We start from the raw sequence: 20,710 nt of genomic DNA on the forward strand, positions 1-20,710 counted from the left end.
CGCCCATGTCCACTATGCCAAAGCAATTACTGGAAGGCACACTACCCCAGAGAACAAAGATTCTCTGGTCCAGAATCCCCCAACCAGATGACCCAACAATAGGACTGAGGGTGCCCAGGGCAAGCACCAGCTCATGTCATCACCCTCACTGAGCCCCAAGTAAGTTTAACCATTGAGGGCCAGGAAATTGACTTCCTCCTGGATACTGGCGTGGCCTTCTCAGTGTTAATCTCCTCTCCTGGGTGGCTGTGCTCAAGGTCCATTACCATCCAAGGAATCCCAGGACAGTCTATAACCAGGTATTTCTTCCACCTCCTCAGTTGTAATTGGGAGACTTTGCTCTTTTAACTTGACTTTCTTATTATGCCTTAAAGTCTCACACCCTTCTTAGGGAGGGACATACTAGCCAGAGCTGGAGCTATTATCTATGTGAATATGGTGAACAAGTTATCCATTTGTTGTCCCCTACTTGAAGAGGGAATCAACCCTGAAGTCATGGCATTGGAAGGACAATTTGGAAGGGCAAAAAATGCCTGCCCAGTCCAAATCAGGCTAAAAGACCCCACCACTTTTCCTTATCAAATGTAATATCTCTTATGGCCTGAAACTCATAAAGGATTACAGAATATTGTTAGACAGTTAAAAGCTCAAGCCTTAGTAAGGAAATGTAGCAGTCCCTGCAACACCCCAATTCTAGGAGTACAAAAAACAAATGGTCAGTGGAGACTAGTGCAAGATCTTAGACTCATCAGTGAGGCAGTAATTCCTCTATATCCAGTTGTAAGCAACCCCTATACCCTTTTCTCTGAAATATCAGAGGAAGCAGAATGACTCACTGTTTTGGAACTCATGGATGCCTTCTTCTGCATTCCCTTGCACTCTGACTCCCAGTTTCTCTTTGCCTTTGAGGATCCCACAGACCACACGTCCCAACTCATGTGTATGGTCTTGCCCCAAGGATTTAGGGATATCCCTGATCTGTTTGGTCAGGCACTGGCCCAAGATCTAGGCCACTTTTCAAGTCCAGGCTCTTTGGTCCTTCAGTATGTGGATAATTTAATTTTGGCTACCAGTTCAGAAGCCTTATGCCAGCAAGCTACTCGAGATCTCTTGAACTTTCTAGCTAACAAAGAGTACAAGGTGTCTAAATTGAAGGCCCAGCTCTGCCTACAACCAATCAAATATCTAGGCCTAATCTTAGCCAGAGGAACCAGGGCCCTCAGCAAAGAACAAATACAGCCTATCCTGGCTTGTCCTCACCCTAAAACATTAAAACAGTTGCGGGAGTTTCTTGGGATCACTGACTTTTGCCGACTATGGATCCCCAGATACAGCGAGATGGCCAGGCTGCTCTATACTCTAATCAAAGAGACCTAGAGGGTGAATACTCATCTAGTAGAATGGGAACCAGAGGCAGCAGCAGCCTTCAAAACCTTAAAGCAGGCCCTAGTACAAGCTCCAGCCTTAAGTCTTTCCACAGGAAAAAAACTTCTTTCTACATGTCACGGAGAGAGAGGCAATAGCTCTGGGAGTTCTTATTCAGATTCGTGGGACAACCCCACAACCAGTGGCATACCTAAGTAAGGAAACTGATACAGTAGCAAAAGGCTAGCCTCACTCTTTATGGGTAGTTGCAGCAGTGGGCAGTGGCCATCTTAGTATCAGAGGCTATCAAAATAATACAAGGAAAGGATCTCACCGTCTGGACTATTTATGATATAAATGGCACATTAGGTGCCAAAGGGAATTTATGGCTATCAGAAAACTGCCTGCTTAGATACTGGGTGCTACTCCTTGAGGGATCGGTGCTTCACATACACATGTGTGCAGTCCTCAACCCTGTTACTTTTCTCCCAGAGGATGGTGAACCAGTCGAGCATGACTGCCAACAAATTGTAGCCCAGATGTATGCCGCCCAAGAGGATCTCTTAGAAGTCCCCTTAGCTAATCCTGACCTTAACTTACATACCGGTGGAAGTTGATTTGTGGAGAATGGGATATGCCATTGGTTATGCCATAGTTAGTGATGTAACAGCACTTGAAATTAAACTTCTTCCCCCAGGGACCATCACCCAGTTAGCAGAACTAGTGGTGCTTACCTGAGCCTTAGAACTGAGAAAGGAGAAAACAATAAATGTGTATACAGATATCAAGTATGTTTATCTAATCCTACATGCCCATGCTGCAATATGAAAAGAAAGGGAGTTCCTAACCTCTGGGGGAACCCCCATTAAATATCACAGGGAAATCATGAAGTTATTGCACATCAAAAACCCAAGGAGATGGCAGTCTTACATTGCCAAAGCCATCAAAAAGGTGAAGGAGAAAAGGCAGAAGGAAACTGTCAGGCAGATACTGAGGCCAAAATTGTTTCCAGGAGGAATCTCCCATTAGAAATACCTATGGAAGGACCCTTGGCATGGAACAACCCTCTCCAAGAGATTAAGCCCCAGTATTCCCTGATTAAAATAGAATGAGGAGTTTCATGGGGGCATAGTGTTCTCCCCTGGGGGTGGTTAATGACAGAAGAGGGAAAGGTACTCATATCTGAAGCCAGCCAGTGGAAAATACTTAAGGCCCTCCACCAAACTTTTCATATGGGTATTGAGAACACTCATCAAATGACCAAATCCCTATTTACAGGGCCAAATCTCCTCCAGACTATCCAACAAGTAGTCAAAGCCTGTGAGGTGTGCCAAAGGAATAATCCCTTGCTACATCATAAGGCCACTCTGGGGGAAGAAAGAATAGGTCGCTATCCCAGGGAGGACTGGCAGTTGGACTTTACCCATATGCCTAACTCAAGGGGATTTCAATACTCGTTGGTCTGTGTTGATACCTTTACAAATCGGATAGAAGCCTTCCCCTGCAAGACAGAGAAGTCTCAGGAAGTGGTTAAAGTCCTAATTCATGAAATAATTCCTAGATTTGGGCTTCCCTAAAGCTTAGTAAGTGGCAATGGTCTGGCTTTTAAAACCACGGTAACTCAGGGTATTTCCAGGGCGCTAGGGATACAACATCACCTTCACTGTGTCCGGAGGCCACAATCCTCAGGGAAGGTTGAGAAGGCAAATTAAACACTCAAGGGGCACTTAAGGAAACTAACACAAGAAACTCATCTCCCATGGCCTACTCTCTTGCCCATGGCCTTGTTGGGAATCTGAAATTCTCCTCACAAAATGGAGCTCAGTCCATATGAAATGCTGTATGGATGACCTTTTCTCACAAATGACTTTTTACTTGATCAGGAAATGGCCAACTTGGTCAAGGATATAACTTCTTTGGCAAAATATCAACAAAACCTTAAAAACCTACCTGAAGGATGTCAAAGAGACAAGGGAACAGAGTTGTTCCAACTGGGAGATATAGTGTTGGTCAAGTCCCTCTCCTCTACCTCCCCATCCATGGATTCCTTGTGGGAAGGACCATATTTGGTAATCCTTTCTATCCCCACTGCATTTAAGGTGGCAGGAGGGGAATCTTGGATTCACCACACCAGAGTTAAACTTTGGACACCCCCTGAGGAACCTGCGGGACCATCAGTTCAGGAGTCCCAAGATCAGCCAGACCAGCCTCGATACACCTGCAAACTGTTGGAGAACTTGCGTCACCTATTCTGGAAGGAAATGTCACAGACTAAAAAGGCTCCTACAGCTGATCCTGAGGAAAAACCTTTCCCTACTTAAAAAAGATAAATGAAAACCTGTATAATCTTTAACACCTCTCCTTGCCCCTTTAATGGAATACTTTTACTGTCTCATCACATTATTAAGCAGTATACTAACCATACTTTATGCAGTAGGACTATATACTGTAGCTTCTGCCAGGACAGAAATCCTAATCATGTCAACCTTTTTTTCTATCCTCCTTCCTTCTGACAGCAATTTACTCCTACCTTTAACTCAGACTGGATAAAATGATCTCATCTTCCAGGGCACCGTCTTTACCTTCCTAGTTACTCTTTGCCTATCTATCCCTCCTGCTTCCTTGGATACCCCACATAGTTGCCCCTCCCCTTCTACTAGCTCCTAATTACCTCTACAAGACTCTCAACTTAACCCACTCTCTGTTAAACCAGTCCAATCCTTCCCTGCCAAATGACTATTGGCTTTGTATCTCTCTATCAGCCACTGCTTACATCGCCACTCCCATTCCTGCAGAAAATGCTGCATCTTTACTAACTTAAACTACCACCCCAATTATGAAGGAAAAGACCCTTTCCAACTTCTAAATATGCAATCATTAGCTGACTTCTCCATCTCTGATAAGACCAAGAATACCCTAACAGGATGTGCAATCCAGCTTTTACATCTTACATTTCTAACCTCACCTACTACATGAGCAATGAAAAGCCCATACATGGCCCTGTGACTACAAATACCATCTTAACTTTCCAAGCCCCTTTATGCATCCAACACAGCCTGTTATCAGGCCTGCCCATGGGGCATCTACTATCCCATCAGTGTAATTACACCTACAACTTCAAGCTCCATCTGATCATAGTAACTTCCAGCTCACCCAAACAGCTCCATTCAGATGGCTTGTCCACTTCTCAGGGCCTCCAAAAATCATCACCTCCTTCCTACTTAACAAACAGTTTGGGTTTTGTAATGGCAAACATACTCCCTGTATGACCATTCACCCCTGGACCCACTACAGCAGCACCCCCACCACTAATGAATGCCTTCTCATCCCCTCTTTCAATCACTCTCTTGAATGGTTCCTAGTAGATACAAAATGGTTTTTTCTCCAATGGGAAAATAGAACACAGAGAACCACTCAGTTTGCTCCCAACACCCCTTTCCAGCCACTCACCAGAGTTGCCTTGGCAAGTACTCTACAGGTATGGGAAAATGAAAATAACAAACTCACACCTTTTTAGCATACATAACCAGTTCTGTCTACCGAGCCAAGGCATATTCTTCTTATGTGGAACTTCAACTTATATCTGCCTCCCTACCAACTGGACAGGCACCTGCACCTTAGTATTCCTAAGTCCCAACATTGACATTGCCCCAGGAAATCAGACCCTACCAGTGCCCCTCAGAGCTCAAGTCTGTCAGTGCAGGGTCATACAATTAATATCCCTACTTATAGGGTTAGGAATGGCCACTGCTACAGGAACCAGAAGAGCCAGTATATCTACTTCATTATCCTACTACCACACACTCTCAAAGGATTTCTCAGACAGTTTGCAAGAAATAATGAAATCCATGCTTACTCTACCATCCCAAATAGACTCTTTGGCAGCAGTAACTCTCCAAAACCGCCTAGGCCTAGACCTCCTCACTGCTGAGAAAGGAGGACTTTGCACCTTCTTAGGGGAAGAGTGTTGTTTTTACACTAACCAGTCAGGGATAGTATGAAACGCTGCCTGGCATTTACAGGAAAAGGCTTCTGAAATCAGACAACACCTTTCAAACTCTTATACCAGCTTCTGGAGTTGGGTGACATGGCTTCTCCCCTTTCTAGTTCCCGCAACAGCCATCTTGCTATTACTCACCTTCAGGCCCTGTATTTTTAGCCTCCTTGTCAAATTTGTTTCCTCTGGGATCAAGGCCATCAAGCTACAGATGGTTTTACAAATGGAACCCCAAATAAGCTCAACTCACAACTTCTACTAAGGACCCCTGGACCGACCCACTGTCCCTTTGACTGGCCTAGAGAGCTCCCCTCTGGAGGACACTACAACTGCAGGGCCCCTTCTTTGCCCCCATCCAGCAGGAAGTAGCTAGAGCAGTCATCACCCAATTCCCAAAAGCAGTTGGGGTGTCCTGTTTAGAGGGGGGATCAAGAGGTGAAGCCAGCTGGACTTCCTGGGTCAAGTGGGGACTTGGAGAGCTTTTCTGTCATAGAAGAGTATTGTAAAATGCACCAATCAGCACACTGTAAAAATGTAGCAATCAGTGTCCTGTAGCTAGCAAGAGAATTGTAAAATGCACCAATCAGTGCTTTGTAAAATGCCCCAATCAGCACTCCATAGAATGCACCAATCAGCACTCTGTAAAATGCACCAATCATCAGGAGTCTAAAAGTAGCCAATCGCAGGGAGGACTGAAAAAAGGGCACTTTGATAGGGCAGAAATGGAACATGGGAGGGGACAAATAAGGGAATAAAAGTTGGCCACCTCAGCCAGCAGCAGCAACCCGCTTGGGTTCCCTTCCATGCTGGGGAAGCTTTGTTCTTTTGCTCTTCACAATAAACCTTGCTACCACTCACTCTTTGGATCCATGACATCTTTAAGAGCTGTAACACTCACTGCGAAGGTCCGTGGCTTCATTCTTGAAGTCAGGGAAACCACGAACCCACCGGAAGGAACCAACTCTGGACACAGTGGCATGCAAACATTAAAATGATAATAAATGTTTTCAAGTGTTTGAGAAATGTCTTGCAGATATTTTGTGCTTGGAGATAGGCTGCTTGGTCTAGGTCCTCCTTTCCTGCTGACTTTTATCTTTCCTCTCTGTTCTTATTTCTCCTCTCTATGCAAAAGTATACCTGCTCACAACTATGTAGACTTTATTGCACATGTCCAAAGACTCTGATGGCCAAAGGTGTCAATAAATTAGGAACAGATGAGCTGAAACTGGGGCATGAACTTCCATGCCTTACAATACTGGTCTGGGACTCTGGGTAAAAAAGAAGTCTGTTCTGTGACTGCCCCTGGGCTGCTATAAACTGATGAATCATGATTACAGTCAATTTTCTTAATTTAAAAATTACCTTATTAGTTTCAGAGCACAGTGTAGACTGCATGAGTGGAAGTTGGTGCAGCCTTGGGGAAAATATTGATGAAAGAAATGGAAGGTAACATAAATAAATAGAAAAACATCCTGTGTTCATAGACTGGAAGAATTAATGTTAAAATGTCCATGCCACTCAATGCATTCCACAAATTCAATGCAATCCCTACCAAAATTCTAATGTCATTCTCCAGAGAAGTAGATAAAAACATTCCTAAAATTTGTATGGAACCCCCAAAGGCCCTATATAGTCAAAGCTATCTGGACCAAAAATAACAAAGAGGGAGACATCACCAGACTTCAAAATACATTACAAAGCTATACTAATCAAAACAACATGGTGCTGGCACAAAAACAGATACATCAACAGATGGAATAGAGGCTGAGTGTGGTGGCTCACGCCTGTCATCCTAGCCCTTTGGGAGGCCAAGGTGGGAGGATAGCTTGAGCCCAGGAATTCAATAACAGCCTGGGCAATATGGTAAGACTTCATCTCTAAAAAAATAAAAAAAAAAATTAGCAAGGTGTGGTGGCACATGCCTGTAGTCTCAACTACTTAGGAAGCTGAGCTTGGAGAATTGCTTGAGCCCAGGACGTTGAGGCTGCACTGAGCTGTTACTGTGCCACTGAACTCCGGTTTGGGTGACTGAGCAAGGCCCTGTCTCAAAATAAAAACTAAACTGAAAACAAATAGAACAGAACACACAATGGGAAACGGAGATCTCTTCAATAAATGGTGTTTGGAAAACCTGATATTCACATAAAAAAGAAGTAAAATGGACCTTTATGCAAGAATCAACTCAGGCCAGGGTGGCTCATGCCTGTAAACCCAGAACTTTAGGAGGCTGAGGCTGGAGAATTCTTTGAGCCCAGGAATTTGAGACTAGCCTGGGCAACATAGTGAGACCTCATCTCTATAAAAAATAAAATATTTACCAGAAATAGTGGCATGTGCTTATAGTCTCAGCTACTCAGGAGGCTGAGGTGGGCAGATCATTGAGCCTAGGAGGTTGAGGCTGCAGTGAGCCATGATTGAGCCACTGTACTCCAACCTCTCTAAAAATAAAACAAAAACCAAAAAAATAAATTCAAAATAGATTAAAACTTAAACATAAGTCCAGAAACTATAAAACTACTAGAAGAAAACAGGAGAAACAGCCCATGATATTAGTGTGGGCAATATTTTCTTTGAAAATGATCCTAAGAACACAGAAACAAAAGTAAAAATAGACAAGTGGGGTTGTACCAAACTAAAAACCTTTGTTTTACAAATGAAACAATGAAAAGTGATGAGTCAACCCATGGGCTGAGTTAAAATATTCAGAAATCATGCATTGGATAAGAGGCTAATATTCAATATGTACAAGGAACTTAAGCTACTCAATAATAAGAAAGCAAATAACTAGATTAAAAAATGGGTAAAGAACCTGAATAGATATTACTTAAAAGAAGAGATACAAATGACCAACACGTATATAAAAAGATGATCAACATCTCCAGTCATCAGAAAAATGCACATTAAAACCACAATGAGATACTACCTCATACCTGTTACATTGGCTGTTATAAAAAAGATGAGAGATAACAAGCATTGGTGAGAGTGTGGATAAAAGGAAACTCAGGTACACTTTGGTGGTATTGGGAATTATTACAAGCCATTTGAAAAACCAGTATGGATATTATTCGAAAAACTAAAAGTAGAATTACCACATGATCCAGCAATTCTACTTGTGGGTATATATCCAAAGGAATTAATACAAGTACGTGAAAGAGGTGTCTGTACTTGTATGTGCATTACATTATTCACAACAGCCAACATATGGAAATGATCAAAGTACCCATCAATAGGTGAACGGATTTTTCAAAATGTGGTATGTAGACACAATGGAATACTATTTAGTCTTTAACAAACAGAAAATTCTGTTATTTGCAACGTTATGGACAAACCTGGAGGACAAGATGCTAAGTAAAAAAGCCAGCCACGGAGAGACAAATACAGCATGGTCTCATTTATATGTGGAATCTAAAATGTTGAACATACAGATATTAGGATGGTGGTTACCAGAGGCTGGGGTGGTATAGTGTAGTGGACAAGGAAAGGGAAAATGTTTGTCAAAGGGTACAGTTAGTTTCAGTTAGCTAGCAGGAATAGGTTCTGGTGTTCTGTTGCACAGCTTGGTGAACACAGCTAACAGTGTATTGGATGTTTCAAAATAGCTAACAGAGTGGATATTAAATGATCTCACCACAAGGAAATAATAAGTATTTTAGGTAATGAATACATTTATTAGCTCGATTTGATCATTCCATAACCTATACATGTATCAAAACATCCCATTGTACCTCATAAATATATATAATTATTTGCTAATTAAAATAAAATTTCAAAAGGATTACTTTGTTAGCACATAAGTAAGCAATTTGATATCAGAATTTAAGTTGCATTGTTTTGGCTACATTTTTCTATTTTATAGATCTCTAAATTAACTAAGGATGGGGAAATGTTTGTGTTCAGTTAGAGATCACAATAGATGGAGACCAAAGAGCTGGGTTTAAATCCAAGTTCTACCCAAACTGCGTCAGTTTCCTGCTCTTGGGTGAGTCATTTGCAAATCCTGTCATTTTAGAAGTGGAGATAGCAATATATGCTTTCTCTAATTTATGTAATCTCAAGTGAGATAAGAGATGGAAAAATTACTCTACAAATTAAATATTAATATTAAATGGAATGTGTTCTAATAAGTTTTACTGTTACCATCATGTGAGCTATTACCTATTGAATGGGCATATACTTTCAATATATTGTTTAAAAAATATCAGAATCTCCTGTTAGTATAGTAAAAGATTCCTTTGAATTTTGGAATTTTCCTCTTAGTATGGAAATCACTTAAGGACATGCTTTAGCTTTAAACACTTCTTAATTTTAAAATTCTCAGAATGGTTTAGCAATTTTGAGAAAAGAACCATTGTTGGCTTTTCTGAGAATACTTCTTATTAAGATTTCCTTCTTTGCTGCCTGGGTTCAAAACACATAGAAAAATAGAGAGTAAGATTATACTACTGATCCAGGTTTAATAGGAGGATGTGGCTTGATGTGAGAGACAAATGGGTCATGAGCACCTGAAGCTGACTGACTGTTCCAGCACAGCCTAGGTAGTGCTCACACCTGAAGGAAGAACCTCATTTATTCTCTCCAAATACATTAACAGGACATTTTGTTCCCTTTAAGACAGGAGGAGTTGAGGAGTTGCTTAGGAATTCATGGAAACTAGGAGTGTGGAAAGGCATTTTCCTTTGATCAGGGATTTAGTTCAGTTTAGTGAACAGATATGAATCCACATAGAAATGAATCAAATCAGGGTGACTTGTGCACCACTGAAAATTGCTCATTTTCAACATTTAAAAAACTATATTCTTAAAATTTGTTATTAAAGGTAAAAAGGAAATCTATCATGTAGCATGCTACAGTAACACACAAAAAATCTGTGTTTAACGACAAGTGTACGTGTAAATGCTGGCATTTTATTTTTAGCATTTGTAGACACAGAAAGCCTATACACAGAAAAAAATATACCTGCAAATTTGTGTGTGTGGGGGGCTTTTGCTTGCTTTTATCTTTTGGTTAATATTTTGTAATCAGGTCCTTGAGCAAATTCCCAACTGTTAAGTAAAATGAAAATCTACAAATCGAAAAGACATCTTTTCTACTTTTATAGCCCTAGCCATCACTTAGGTTTAAGTTAAAATCCTTTCCACAATTTTTATTTGAAAATACATGTTTATCTTACCAATGACAGCAATACTTACTAATGTTTTCCTTCCGTGTGCTCTGCTCGCGCTCTTCCTTCCCTGGTGAAGATGCTCCTCCACTTTCGCTACTCGTGGATTTTGCCACATCCCTCAAGCCCCTGGTCAATTGCCACTTCTTCCACGCCACACTCCCTGATCCTGTTTGTGTCATCTCCCTGCTCTCTGAACCTGCAGAATTCTTTGAGTTTGGCTCTTTTACACCACTTGCAGCTGTTTCTACTACAACAAGACATGTGCATTACTGAAAAAGCTTGCATTCCATGAAATCACATGCAAAGAGTAACAGGGCTTGATGATGGGAGCACAGATTTAGAGCAGATGACTCAAAAGCTCTATAACTTCTAACCAGAGCACTAGCAAAAGTAATGACTGTCACCCTAGAAGGCTGACCCAGGCAGAAAGTGTGTCTGGAAACTGCCTCCATGTATTAAAATGTCACATAATAGAGGCTTTTAGAAGTTGGGACTACATAAATGGAAATGGGATATTCGAATTATTGGGGCTGCTGTGAAGGTGGGCCCTGCAGGAAGTACAACTAGCCCTATGCTGACAATGGTTCATAATGGATAGACCTTTATTTAAAATTGTCTTAAAATAGAGCTGAACAGAGCTCTCTCTTGTGATGTCATAAAGCTGGGAAATTTTTTCTTGATACTCTGAGTCTATTCAGTGTTACAGATCCCTAGCCTAGGAAAAACTGTAAAACCTACCACAATTTCCACATTATATATAGACATTATTTTCCTATTTATCAGTTGCAAGTGACCAAATTCATATTATGTTTTGCACTGAATGAAAGGTGGCGATAGGAAAGTACTTAAGGGCATGAAGAAATGTTGAAATAAAAGGCAGATATTCAGTAGTCAAAGGTCGATTTCCTAAAAATATTATTAAAGTTGATGTATCCCTAGAGCAAGACTTGAGAAGATTGAGGAGAAAAAAAAAAAGAGGTAAAAAGGAAACTTATTCCAGTAAGTTGAACTTACATAACATCGACAAATTTCTTATAAAATGTAGCTTACTATTCCAGGCACAGTAAGAAATAAAATAACTAAATAGTGAGACATACAGGGTACATATGAGTCTAAATTGAAATTCAAGAATAGGTAAAATTATTTGATGGTGACAGGGGTCCAACTAGTTGTTACCTTGAGGGAGGAAATGACTTGGAAACAAATGAGCAGGACTTTCAGTATGTGGTAAGTGTTTCTAATCTTGATCTAAACAGTGGCTACTGAGTATTCACATGCAAAAATTAATCAAGCCATACAGTTACAATTGGTGGCTTTTATTGTATGTGTGTTCTATGACAGGGCCAGGCTCTCTGAGTCCTGTTCTCAACTAGGCCTTGTCCTTGGCCTGGTGACCCCAGTTTTAGCAAAAAATCCTGCTAAGTCAGTTTATCCAGAATCCTTCCACCCTTGATACCTAATCAAGTTCCTCTTTCCTGACCCTTGACGTCTAACCAAGTTCCTCTTAGTAATTTACCAACTACTCCCTCACCTGTACCGTTGGTTTTAAATCCCCACTTGTTCCTGTTGTATCTACAGTTGAATTCAACCTTTCTCCCCTACTTCAGTAGTCTGGAATAAAGTCTTTTGGTCATTTTTAATGTATTCAGTGTAATATTTTATACATATACATTAAAACAAAATATAAAAAAGTAATAAATCTATAGCCTAAAGGACAAGAACTGAATCCTATTCACCTTTGTTTTCCTAGCATTACATTAGACTCCAGTAGAGGAGTGAGTACTTGAGGAGTTAGAAATATTCAAATCCCAACTTCATCACTTTTGAGATGGATGACTTAGGAAAGATAAGGTGGCTCTCTGAGCTTTGGTCTCTTTATCTCTAAGATGACAAGAGTAAGTAATACATAGCTCATAGTTGCTATAGGTTAAAGTGAGCTAATAAATGTAAAATGCTTTGCCTATCCCAGGATAACAGAATTAGGATGGTATTTGCTATTCACACTGTTCATATGAAAAGTTAAGAGATACTATTTTTATAACAATTATTGAATTACATTCCTGAATATATACAAATGGAAAAGCATGATTTGGGATGTGAATGCCTTCTGCCTCCATGGACACCTCAGTGTGGCGATAATGCAATCGGTCAAGTGGCTGTGAGAAGACACTGGCATTATGAAGGGCCTGTCTGCAGGCCAATTCTGTCTCTGGCTCTGAACTTAGAATATTACTGATGGTCTCTGGCGCCTGTGTGCTTATTGATAAATTGGAATAATAATATAATATATACTTAAATGGGTTGATGTATGACTTCTTTTTGTTATTGTTTATTATTATTATTAGAAAGGTGCCAGATTTATAGTAATAAACCTATCTTCAAGTTTTATACTGCTACTTTCTAACTAGGTTGCATCATTCTTTCTGGTTTTATCATTTGTTAAGTGGAGAAAATCACATCTCCTTGCACAGTGTGTGTGATGGGGGAGATGTAGGACTTAAATGGGAAAATGTGTGAAAGTGATTTGAAAATTGAAGCACTGTTCATATAGTTATCTGAAATTGTGCAACTTTTTATGATCCTCAAGGAATGAGATTCTGAAATGTCTCCTTTTTACTAAGCACAACCCACTGATTATTTTTTAAGAAGTGCCAGTCACAGCTCTGTGCTCTGAGGCAGCTGGGGCAGGATCCACTGACCTTCTTCCTTTGGTTTAGTTTGGCTTTCAGATATAGGTGGACTCTCAGCATCAGATGTTTTCTTAATGAACCCGCTAAGGTAATGCAGACGAGCCTGAGAAGCCTAAAGAACAAACACGAGCAGCTTTTTAAAAGCTCTTCAAAAGCAACAACCAGTACAGGTAATACATATTAATGGTATTCAATCAAAAAATGAAACAGGAAAATGTGAATTAAATAGGGCATTCTAAATGAAGCAGGCCAGCTCTTCTTCATTATCAGATAAACTCAAATTCTGAATCATCCATGATTTTGACAGTTATTTTTGAGAATAGATGAAGAAGCAGCCCTAAAAAGAATACGTTTCAGGGCATACTATCTTAGATGCAGCGGTTCCTGAATCTTTTTCGTCTGCCCCAATAACCCTGAATTGTGACACGAAGCCCTTACATGGTAACAGTGTCACTGTGGCAATCACTTTTATAGGAGATAGGTCAGACACTCTCTAGTGTCTTTAGATACTAAAGACTAGGTGTGTATATTCCACAAGGGGCAGCGCATGGTTTTTAATCCATCTAAGGCTGTGCAAAGTGTAGTAAAGCACATATTAAACATTTGAATGCTTTCTTACTTGGGGGTGTTAAGAGCAGACATGCAGATAGCCAGGGCTATGTGAAAGAATGAGGTAACCCATAGTGTGGGCGTATAATTGGTACCACCATGTGCTTTGTTTTTGCAAGTCCTCTGGGTAATCAGGAGGGTAACATTTTACAATGTGGTTATTCAATGTCTATCTGATAAAATTTCAGATACCATTACTAAAGGACAGGCTATATGGTTTTTATCAGCATGACTATTTTTTTCAGAGCCTGCCTAAGGAGGAAAAGTAAAAGGTGACAGCTTTTTGAAGTCAGATGACCTTGATTGCTCTTCCTGGCTCAGTTGTCTCCCATGCTTGTTTCATGGCTCGGATTTCATCTGCTCGTTCTGTATCCTTTTTCACTTCAAATAATTCTGATTCACTGTGTTCAGTGACCAACCTCAAAATCCAGTAGGGCTTATTTGGGTCTTCTTGTTGAGGGTGAACAGTGGATATCTGACAAAGTAAAATAAAAACCTGTGTGTTGCATGCTTTCCTCCTTTCAAAAGGGTCTATATTTTACCTTATGATACATAATTTCACTATTAGGTATTTCCTGGAGATAAATGAAAACATATATTCACAAAAGACTTGTACAAAAATGTTCATTGCAGTCTTATTCATAATATACACAAAAAGCCAACAGATATGTCTATCAATCAAGGAATGGATAAACAAATTGTAATATAGTCATATAATTGGGTTCTGCTTAATATTAAAAAGTAATAAACTACTGATATACACCACAGACAGATATTATACTTTGATAAAGAAGTTAAGCACAAAAGGGTACATCATCTTGTATGTCATTTGTATAAAATTCTAGAGCAATTTAGGCAAGACTAATCTATGGTGACTGAGAGATCAGTTGTTACCAGGAGATGAGGTGTGAGAATTAGAAAATGGAATGCAAAGAAGTTTGAGATAATTCCTGAGCTTATGGAAATAATCTATAATTTATATCTTGATAGGGGCATGGATTACATGGTGAATACATTGATCAAAACTCACTGAATGTTACAACTGTGATTTGTGCATTTCATGTATGCAAATTTTACTTAAAAACTGTACACACTAATTTATAAATTGTAATTATGTTCACTCATAGCATCTCTTCACAAAAATGAGAGCAGGATAGTTGATCATTTCCAGGTCTGTATATACTTGCTATATAGTCGTTATGAAAATTAACAACATTTTAATGTCTCATGGGATCACCTGCATGGAATGGACCATAGGCTGGGAACAGAGGCTTGAAACTAATGTGGTTACATAGAAATTTACATAAGGTCGAGACTATGTCAATTATCACTGATAAATAATGCAGTTGGGAAGAGTGGATTGATATAACCACTGAATACAGTTTCCACCTGCAGTTTGATTTCAGTGTTACCAAAATGACCTTGCTTTCTACAATATTTCCCTAATATTCTGGTGAGAATTGACTTTCACAATTTGAAATTATTTTATTTCCTCCTTTTAACACAGGGTACATTAGCTTTTATTATTTTTTAAATTTCTTAATAGATGAATTTATCAGAGATTTTTCTGGGATCAAGATTTGATTAGGAAAGGGAGCACTGTGAAGGTACTAAGGGAGGTCTTCTTGTAGGAATCTATGGATTGGGTTAATCTTATTTACTTCAGGGTAGACTTCAGCTAAGAGATAAAATCTTTGAAATCTTTAGGAACCATTCCTGGAGTCTGAAACAACAAGTCATCATCTCTTCTTATTTGTTAATTTTCCTTTATTGTCTATTTTCCTAAAGGTATTGACATCTTACTTAGCTAGTCCTGCTGGAAACCTGAGAGTTTCCTACTGGAAACTCCTTCTTGTTCTTTAACACCCACTTTGGATTAATAACTGCACCCCACCTTCTGTTTTCTAGATAGTTCTTGATCTGTCCCATCCTTCCTTTCTTTTTTCCTGTTCCTGACACACTTTGCACTCTTTTGCTTAGATTACTGAAGTATTTTCTTGAATTCTCTTCCTCTGCAGTCTTTTCTCCTTTAAGTCCACACCCTTAAAAGCCACGAGGGTATCTGAAATGTAAATCTGATCATGTTAATGTGTTTCTTAAATACCCCAAGTTCCAGTCCTGCTTAACCTAGGCATAAATGGTGGGAAGATTTTGTACTCATAGGTATTTTGTTTAGAGTGCACTGTTTTTAGATAACTTGAAAATCTTCAGGCCTGTACTTGCATTCCTCAAGTTTGCCATCCACATCCTCTTCCTTACTCCTAATCTTTGGAATTTTCTAACTGGCCCTGAAGGAGTTTAGACTCATAACCTCTGGACTGTGTATAGAGTTCCAGCCTTCCAATGAAGCTTTAATGCCCTTTTCCAGCTGACCCTTACTGACCCCTCCAGCCTCATCTCTCATACTTCAGTGCTTCAAAAAACCAGACTGAGTTTTCGCCTCATCATGTCTTTACTTATTAACTTGGTTCAGAACTCAGTTCCTCCTGGAAGAGGCTGTATTAGAACCTATCCTTTCTACCACTGCACATACAACATTCAACATTATAATTCTCAGTTTACCTTCAGTCTCCTCCATTATTAGACTGTGAATTCTTTTAGGGTTGGTACTGAATCATATTTATCTTAGAAACCCAAGTGCCATGAAGGCTGTTCTACATACTAAAGGTTTAAGTGATGGTTTTTGATACTGAACTAGAAAAGGGAGCTTGGGGAAGGTGTCCAAGGAATGTCCTCAAGGTGTCTAGATGGTTTCTGGAATCAGGGAGAAAGGATGTTTCACATTTTTGTGTTCAGATGAGATAGGCAAATAAGAATCCAATGAACCTAAAATCATTAAGTAACTCAAGAAAAAAAACAAAAACAAAACAAAAAAAAACAACAAAAAACTCCACATCCACCTGAGGCTCAAAGCGAGGTGCTTGTTTTTCTTTGGTTGTCTTTTCTTTCTCAGAAGACTTTTCTTTGCCTTTCCTTGTTATTTTGGAAGTTACTGAAGATTTTTGTCCCTCACTAATAGTGTGGGAGTCTGGGCTTCCTAAGGTAATTAACTCCTCATGTCTTTCACCATAAGCTAGAGAGACATAAAAATAAAAAATGATGAGTCATAATATAACAATAAAATAGTTTCACAGGACACAAGGAAATCAACTCAGGGAAACATGGTTAAGCTAATAGATTTGTACTTTTTTAAGCACACAGATTTTTATAAAAGTCTGACTCCTTTTCATAAAATCTACATATAATTCATATACCATACACTCACCATTGATGTGGACAAACCCGTGGGCTTTGGTACATTTATAAGACTGTGTAACCATCACCACTATACAATTTATTTCCAATACAGATGCCATTTATTTCATTTATTGCATAATTGTGTTAGCTAGTACTTGTAATACAATATGGAATTCATTTACCTCTGCTCTAATCTTTATTATTCCCTTACCTCTGATTGGTTTAGACACAGTTATCTTTTCTTTTTCTAGTTTTCTAGTTTTTTAAGATGGAAGATAAGTTGCTGATTTGTGATCTTACGTCTTTGTAATACAAGCATTTGTAGCTATATATTTCTCTCAACACTACTTTTACTGCATCCTCTGGTGTTTTTAAAAATTTATTTCTAAGAATTTCTTAATTTCTCTTGTGATTTCTTCTCTGATCCATTGGTTAAGAGAGTATGATGTCTAATTTTCACATATTTGTGAAATTCTCCAATTTATTTCTTATTGCTTTCTACTTCCTTTCAATTGTGACCAGAAAATATATTTGTATGATTTCTATAGTTTTACTTTTATTTAGACTTGATTTATTGATTTATATATGGTCTATATTGCAGAATGTTCCATGTGCCCTTGAGAAGAATGTGTATTCTGCTGTTGTTGAGTGGAGTATTCTATAGGTATCTGTTAGGTCAAATTAGTTTCCAGAGTTCTTCAAGCCTTCTATTTCCTTGCTAATTTTCTGTTTAGTTTGTCTACTTATTATTAAAATTGGGGTATTAAAGTTTACAACTATTATTATTGAATTGTCTATTTCTTCTTTCAATTCTGTCAGTTTTTGCTTCATGTAAATATTTTGAATTCTGTTGTTAGGTTTATGTATGTTTATAATTGCTATATTGCTTGATGAAGTACTCTTTTACTATTTTAAAGTATCCTTTTTTGTCTCTATTATCATTTTTCATTTTAGACCCTATTTTGTCTGGTATTAGTATAGCCACTCCAGGTCTCTTCTGGCTATTCTTTTTATGGTATTGTTTTTTCCATATTTTTGCTCTCAAACTATTTGCATTTTTGAAACTGAAGCATGTTGTTTACAGAGAGCATATAATTAGGTCATGTGTTTGTTGGCCATTCAGCCATTCTCTGCCTTTTAACTTGAGAGTTTATTTAACTTACATTTAAAATAATTATTAATAAGATAGGACTTATGTCTGTCTTTTTATTATTTCTTACACGCTACACCTTGTCATTTTTTATTTCTCAATTCCTCCACTACTGTTTACTGCTGTACCATTTTAATTCCTTTGTTTTTTGTTTGTTTGTATAGATTTTGGGGTTAGTTTCTTAGTGGTTGCTTGGGGATTATAATTAAAATCTTAATTTATAATAATCTAGTTTGAATTAATACCAATTTAATTTCAATAGTGTACAAAACTTTGTTCACATATTTTGTCTCCTTTTATGTTGTTATTACAAATTTCATCTTTACACATATTGAGCCATCAACACAGACTTATGATCATTGCTTTAAGCTGTTTTCTTTTAAATCAGATAGGAGAATACAAAAAGTTATAAGGAAAAAAACACATTTACATCGACTTTCATATTTATCTATGTAGTTTTATTGGTGCACTTTATTTCTTCATGTAGATTCAAGTTACTGCCTAGTGTCTTTAGTGTCTTTTTTTTTTTTTTTTTTTTTTTTTTTTGGAGCTGGAAGACCTTCCTCTAGTACTTTTGTAGGGCAGGTTTGTTTTCTAAACAAATTGAAAAATATTTTCAGTTGTTTTCCTGGGATATCTTAATTTCTTCTTTATTTTTGAAGAACAGCTTTTCCGGATAGAATATTCTTGGCTGATAATTTTATTTGCAGTTCTTTGAATATGCCTTCTCACTGGCTTCTGGTCTCTCTAGATGTTGATGTAAAAATTTGCTGTTAATGTTATTTAGAATCCCTTGTATGTGATGAGCCACTTTTCCCTTTCTGCTTTTGAGATTCCTTGTCTTTCTCTTTAGAGAGTTTAATTATGAGGTGTCTAGTTCTGGGTCTCTTTGAATTTGTCCCATTTGGAGTTTGTTTCACTTCTTGAATGTGCCAATTAATGTTTCCCATCAAATCTGGACATTTTCAGCCATTATTAGTTCAAATAGACTTTCTGCTGCTTTCTCTTTTTCTTCTCCTTCTGGAGTTCCCATTATGTATATGCTGGTGTGTGTGATGGTGTCCCACAAGTCTCTGAAGATCTCTTCCTTTTTCTTCATTCTATATCCTCAGACTGCATAATCTCAGACTTATCTATCATTTTGTGGAGAAAGCTCTGCACAATCAGTAGTTTTCATTCAGCTTTGTAAGTGCAGTCTTCCAGGAAATTATCACACAAGTCAAACAATGACAAGTCTTCAGGAATAAGACCTTGAAATAAATCCAACTCCATTTTACTTCTTCTGGTATCTGCCAATATGTGCCAGGAATATTGGCTGGTTTTTGTTTTGGTTGTTGTTGTTGTTGTTGTTGTTTTTCCAAAGCTACTGCTGAGCTGAGGAATGGGACAAGTTAAAATGTCATAAAGTTTCCTACTCTTACAGAAATCCAACTGTTTTTTCCTTGAACAAACAATCCTCAGTTGTTGCAGACTTTTGTAAGCTTCCAGAGTTCTGAAAAAGTTGACTGTCATAATTTTTTGCCAGGTTTTCATTGCTTTTATGGAGTTACTAATTTTGGAGTTGTTACCCTGCCATTTTCACTGACATTCTCCAGGATTTATTTTCTATCTAAACCTTCTGAGGATCTGTGCATGCTGTTTTTCTGAGATAGGGTCTTGGAACAGTGGAAAAATTCATATAGCCTGGAGGCCTTGTCACAAGTGCATAGAATTACAGAGCACTCCGTGGAGGAAGGTGAGATTACATTCTAAGCAGTTCAGCTCTTGCTTGTGATGGGTAGGAAAAATGAATATTGACTGATTTAAAAGTGAGTAAAAAGTTAACAGAAAGCGAATAAGGTTATCTAAATGAGAGGAAGGGATAAGGCTTAAAATTAGAGATTTAGAAACAACATCAGGAGAAGAAGAAAAAAAGAAAGAAAACAAAGATTTTATAAAAGCACATAGTAAAATCAACTTTTCTCAGAAACCCAAGATAGAAAGTAGGAGAAGCTACAGAGAACACTTTTTCTCTTACATTCTTTTACATCTTTTGTCAGCCATAAACTTTGGGGTGGCAGAAACACTGCCTTCACAGAAAAGCAAACTCAGTGCTGCTTCTTTTCAGTCTCCTCAGATCCTAACCCAAATATGAGGTAACCAGTCTTCAACCATCCTCACTGGCCACAGCTACCACCTCAGCTTCTGGTCCCAAGAAAATCCAGGTCCTAGAACTCTCAATGCCAATAGAGTGCGGGATTAACAGAATTTTAGAGCTCTCTTTGTGGCCCATTTTTAGATAAGACAATCTCATAAAAACTGAGCTAGAATAACTCATTATTTTCACTTTGTGCTGCCAGACAAGTCTGTATCTAATAATGCTATGTTTGTTGTCACAAAATATTGCTGCTAATGCTTTGCTTATTGTAACACAACAATTCACAATGTTGGTGAGTGTAGAAATCATACAGATAACCTGTAAAATGCACACCTTGAGGTCCACCCCTCAGAGATTCCAA

General features: G+C 38.5%; 1 protein-coding gene and 1 long non-coding RNA gene across 2 annotated transcripts in view; one reads left to right on the forward strand and one right to left on the reverse strand.

Annotated features, from left to right (window-relative positions):
* The window catches only part of ADGB (androglobin), a 243,402-nt gene that overhangs the window by 17,703 nt on the left and 204,989 nt on the right, over nucleotides 1-20,710 (reverse strand). The window contains 4 exon segments of the mRNA XM_017877613.1: nucleotides 10,552-10,773; nucleotides 13,226-13,328; nucleotides 14,124-14,300; nucleotides 16,726-16,898. Of these exon segments, the coding sequence (XP_017733102.1) occupies nucleotides 10,552-10,773; nucleotides 13,226-13,328; nucleotides 14,124-14,300; nucleotides 16,726-16,898 (675 nt within the window).
* Nucleotides 164-14,152, forward strand: LOC108533187 (uncharacterized). The gene is made up of 4 exons (XR_001886676.1): nucleotides 164-299; nucleotides 9,219-9,341; nucleotides 13,244-13,386; nucleotides 14,071-14,152. It is a non-coding gene; the product is annotated as an uncharacterized LOC108533187 (long non-coding RNA).

The sequence above is a fragment of the Rhinopithecus bieti genome, unplaced genomic scaffold (genome assembly GCF_001698545.2).
Source record: "Rhinopithecus bieti isolate Rb0 unplaced genomic scaffold, ASM169854v2 scaffold_10706, whole genome shotgun sequence".
NCBI lineage: Eukaryota > Metazoa > Chordata > Mammalia > Primates > Cercopithecidae > Rhinopithecus > Rhinopithecus bieti.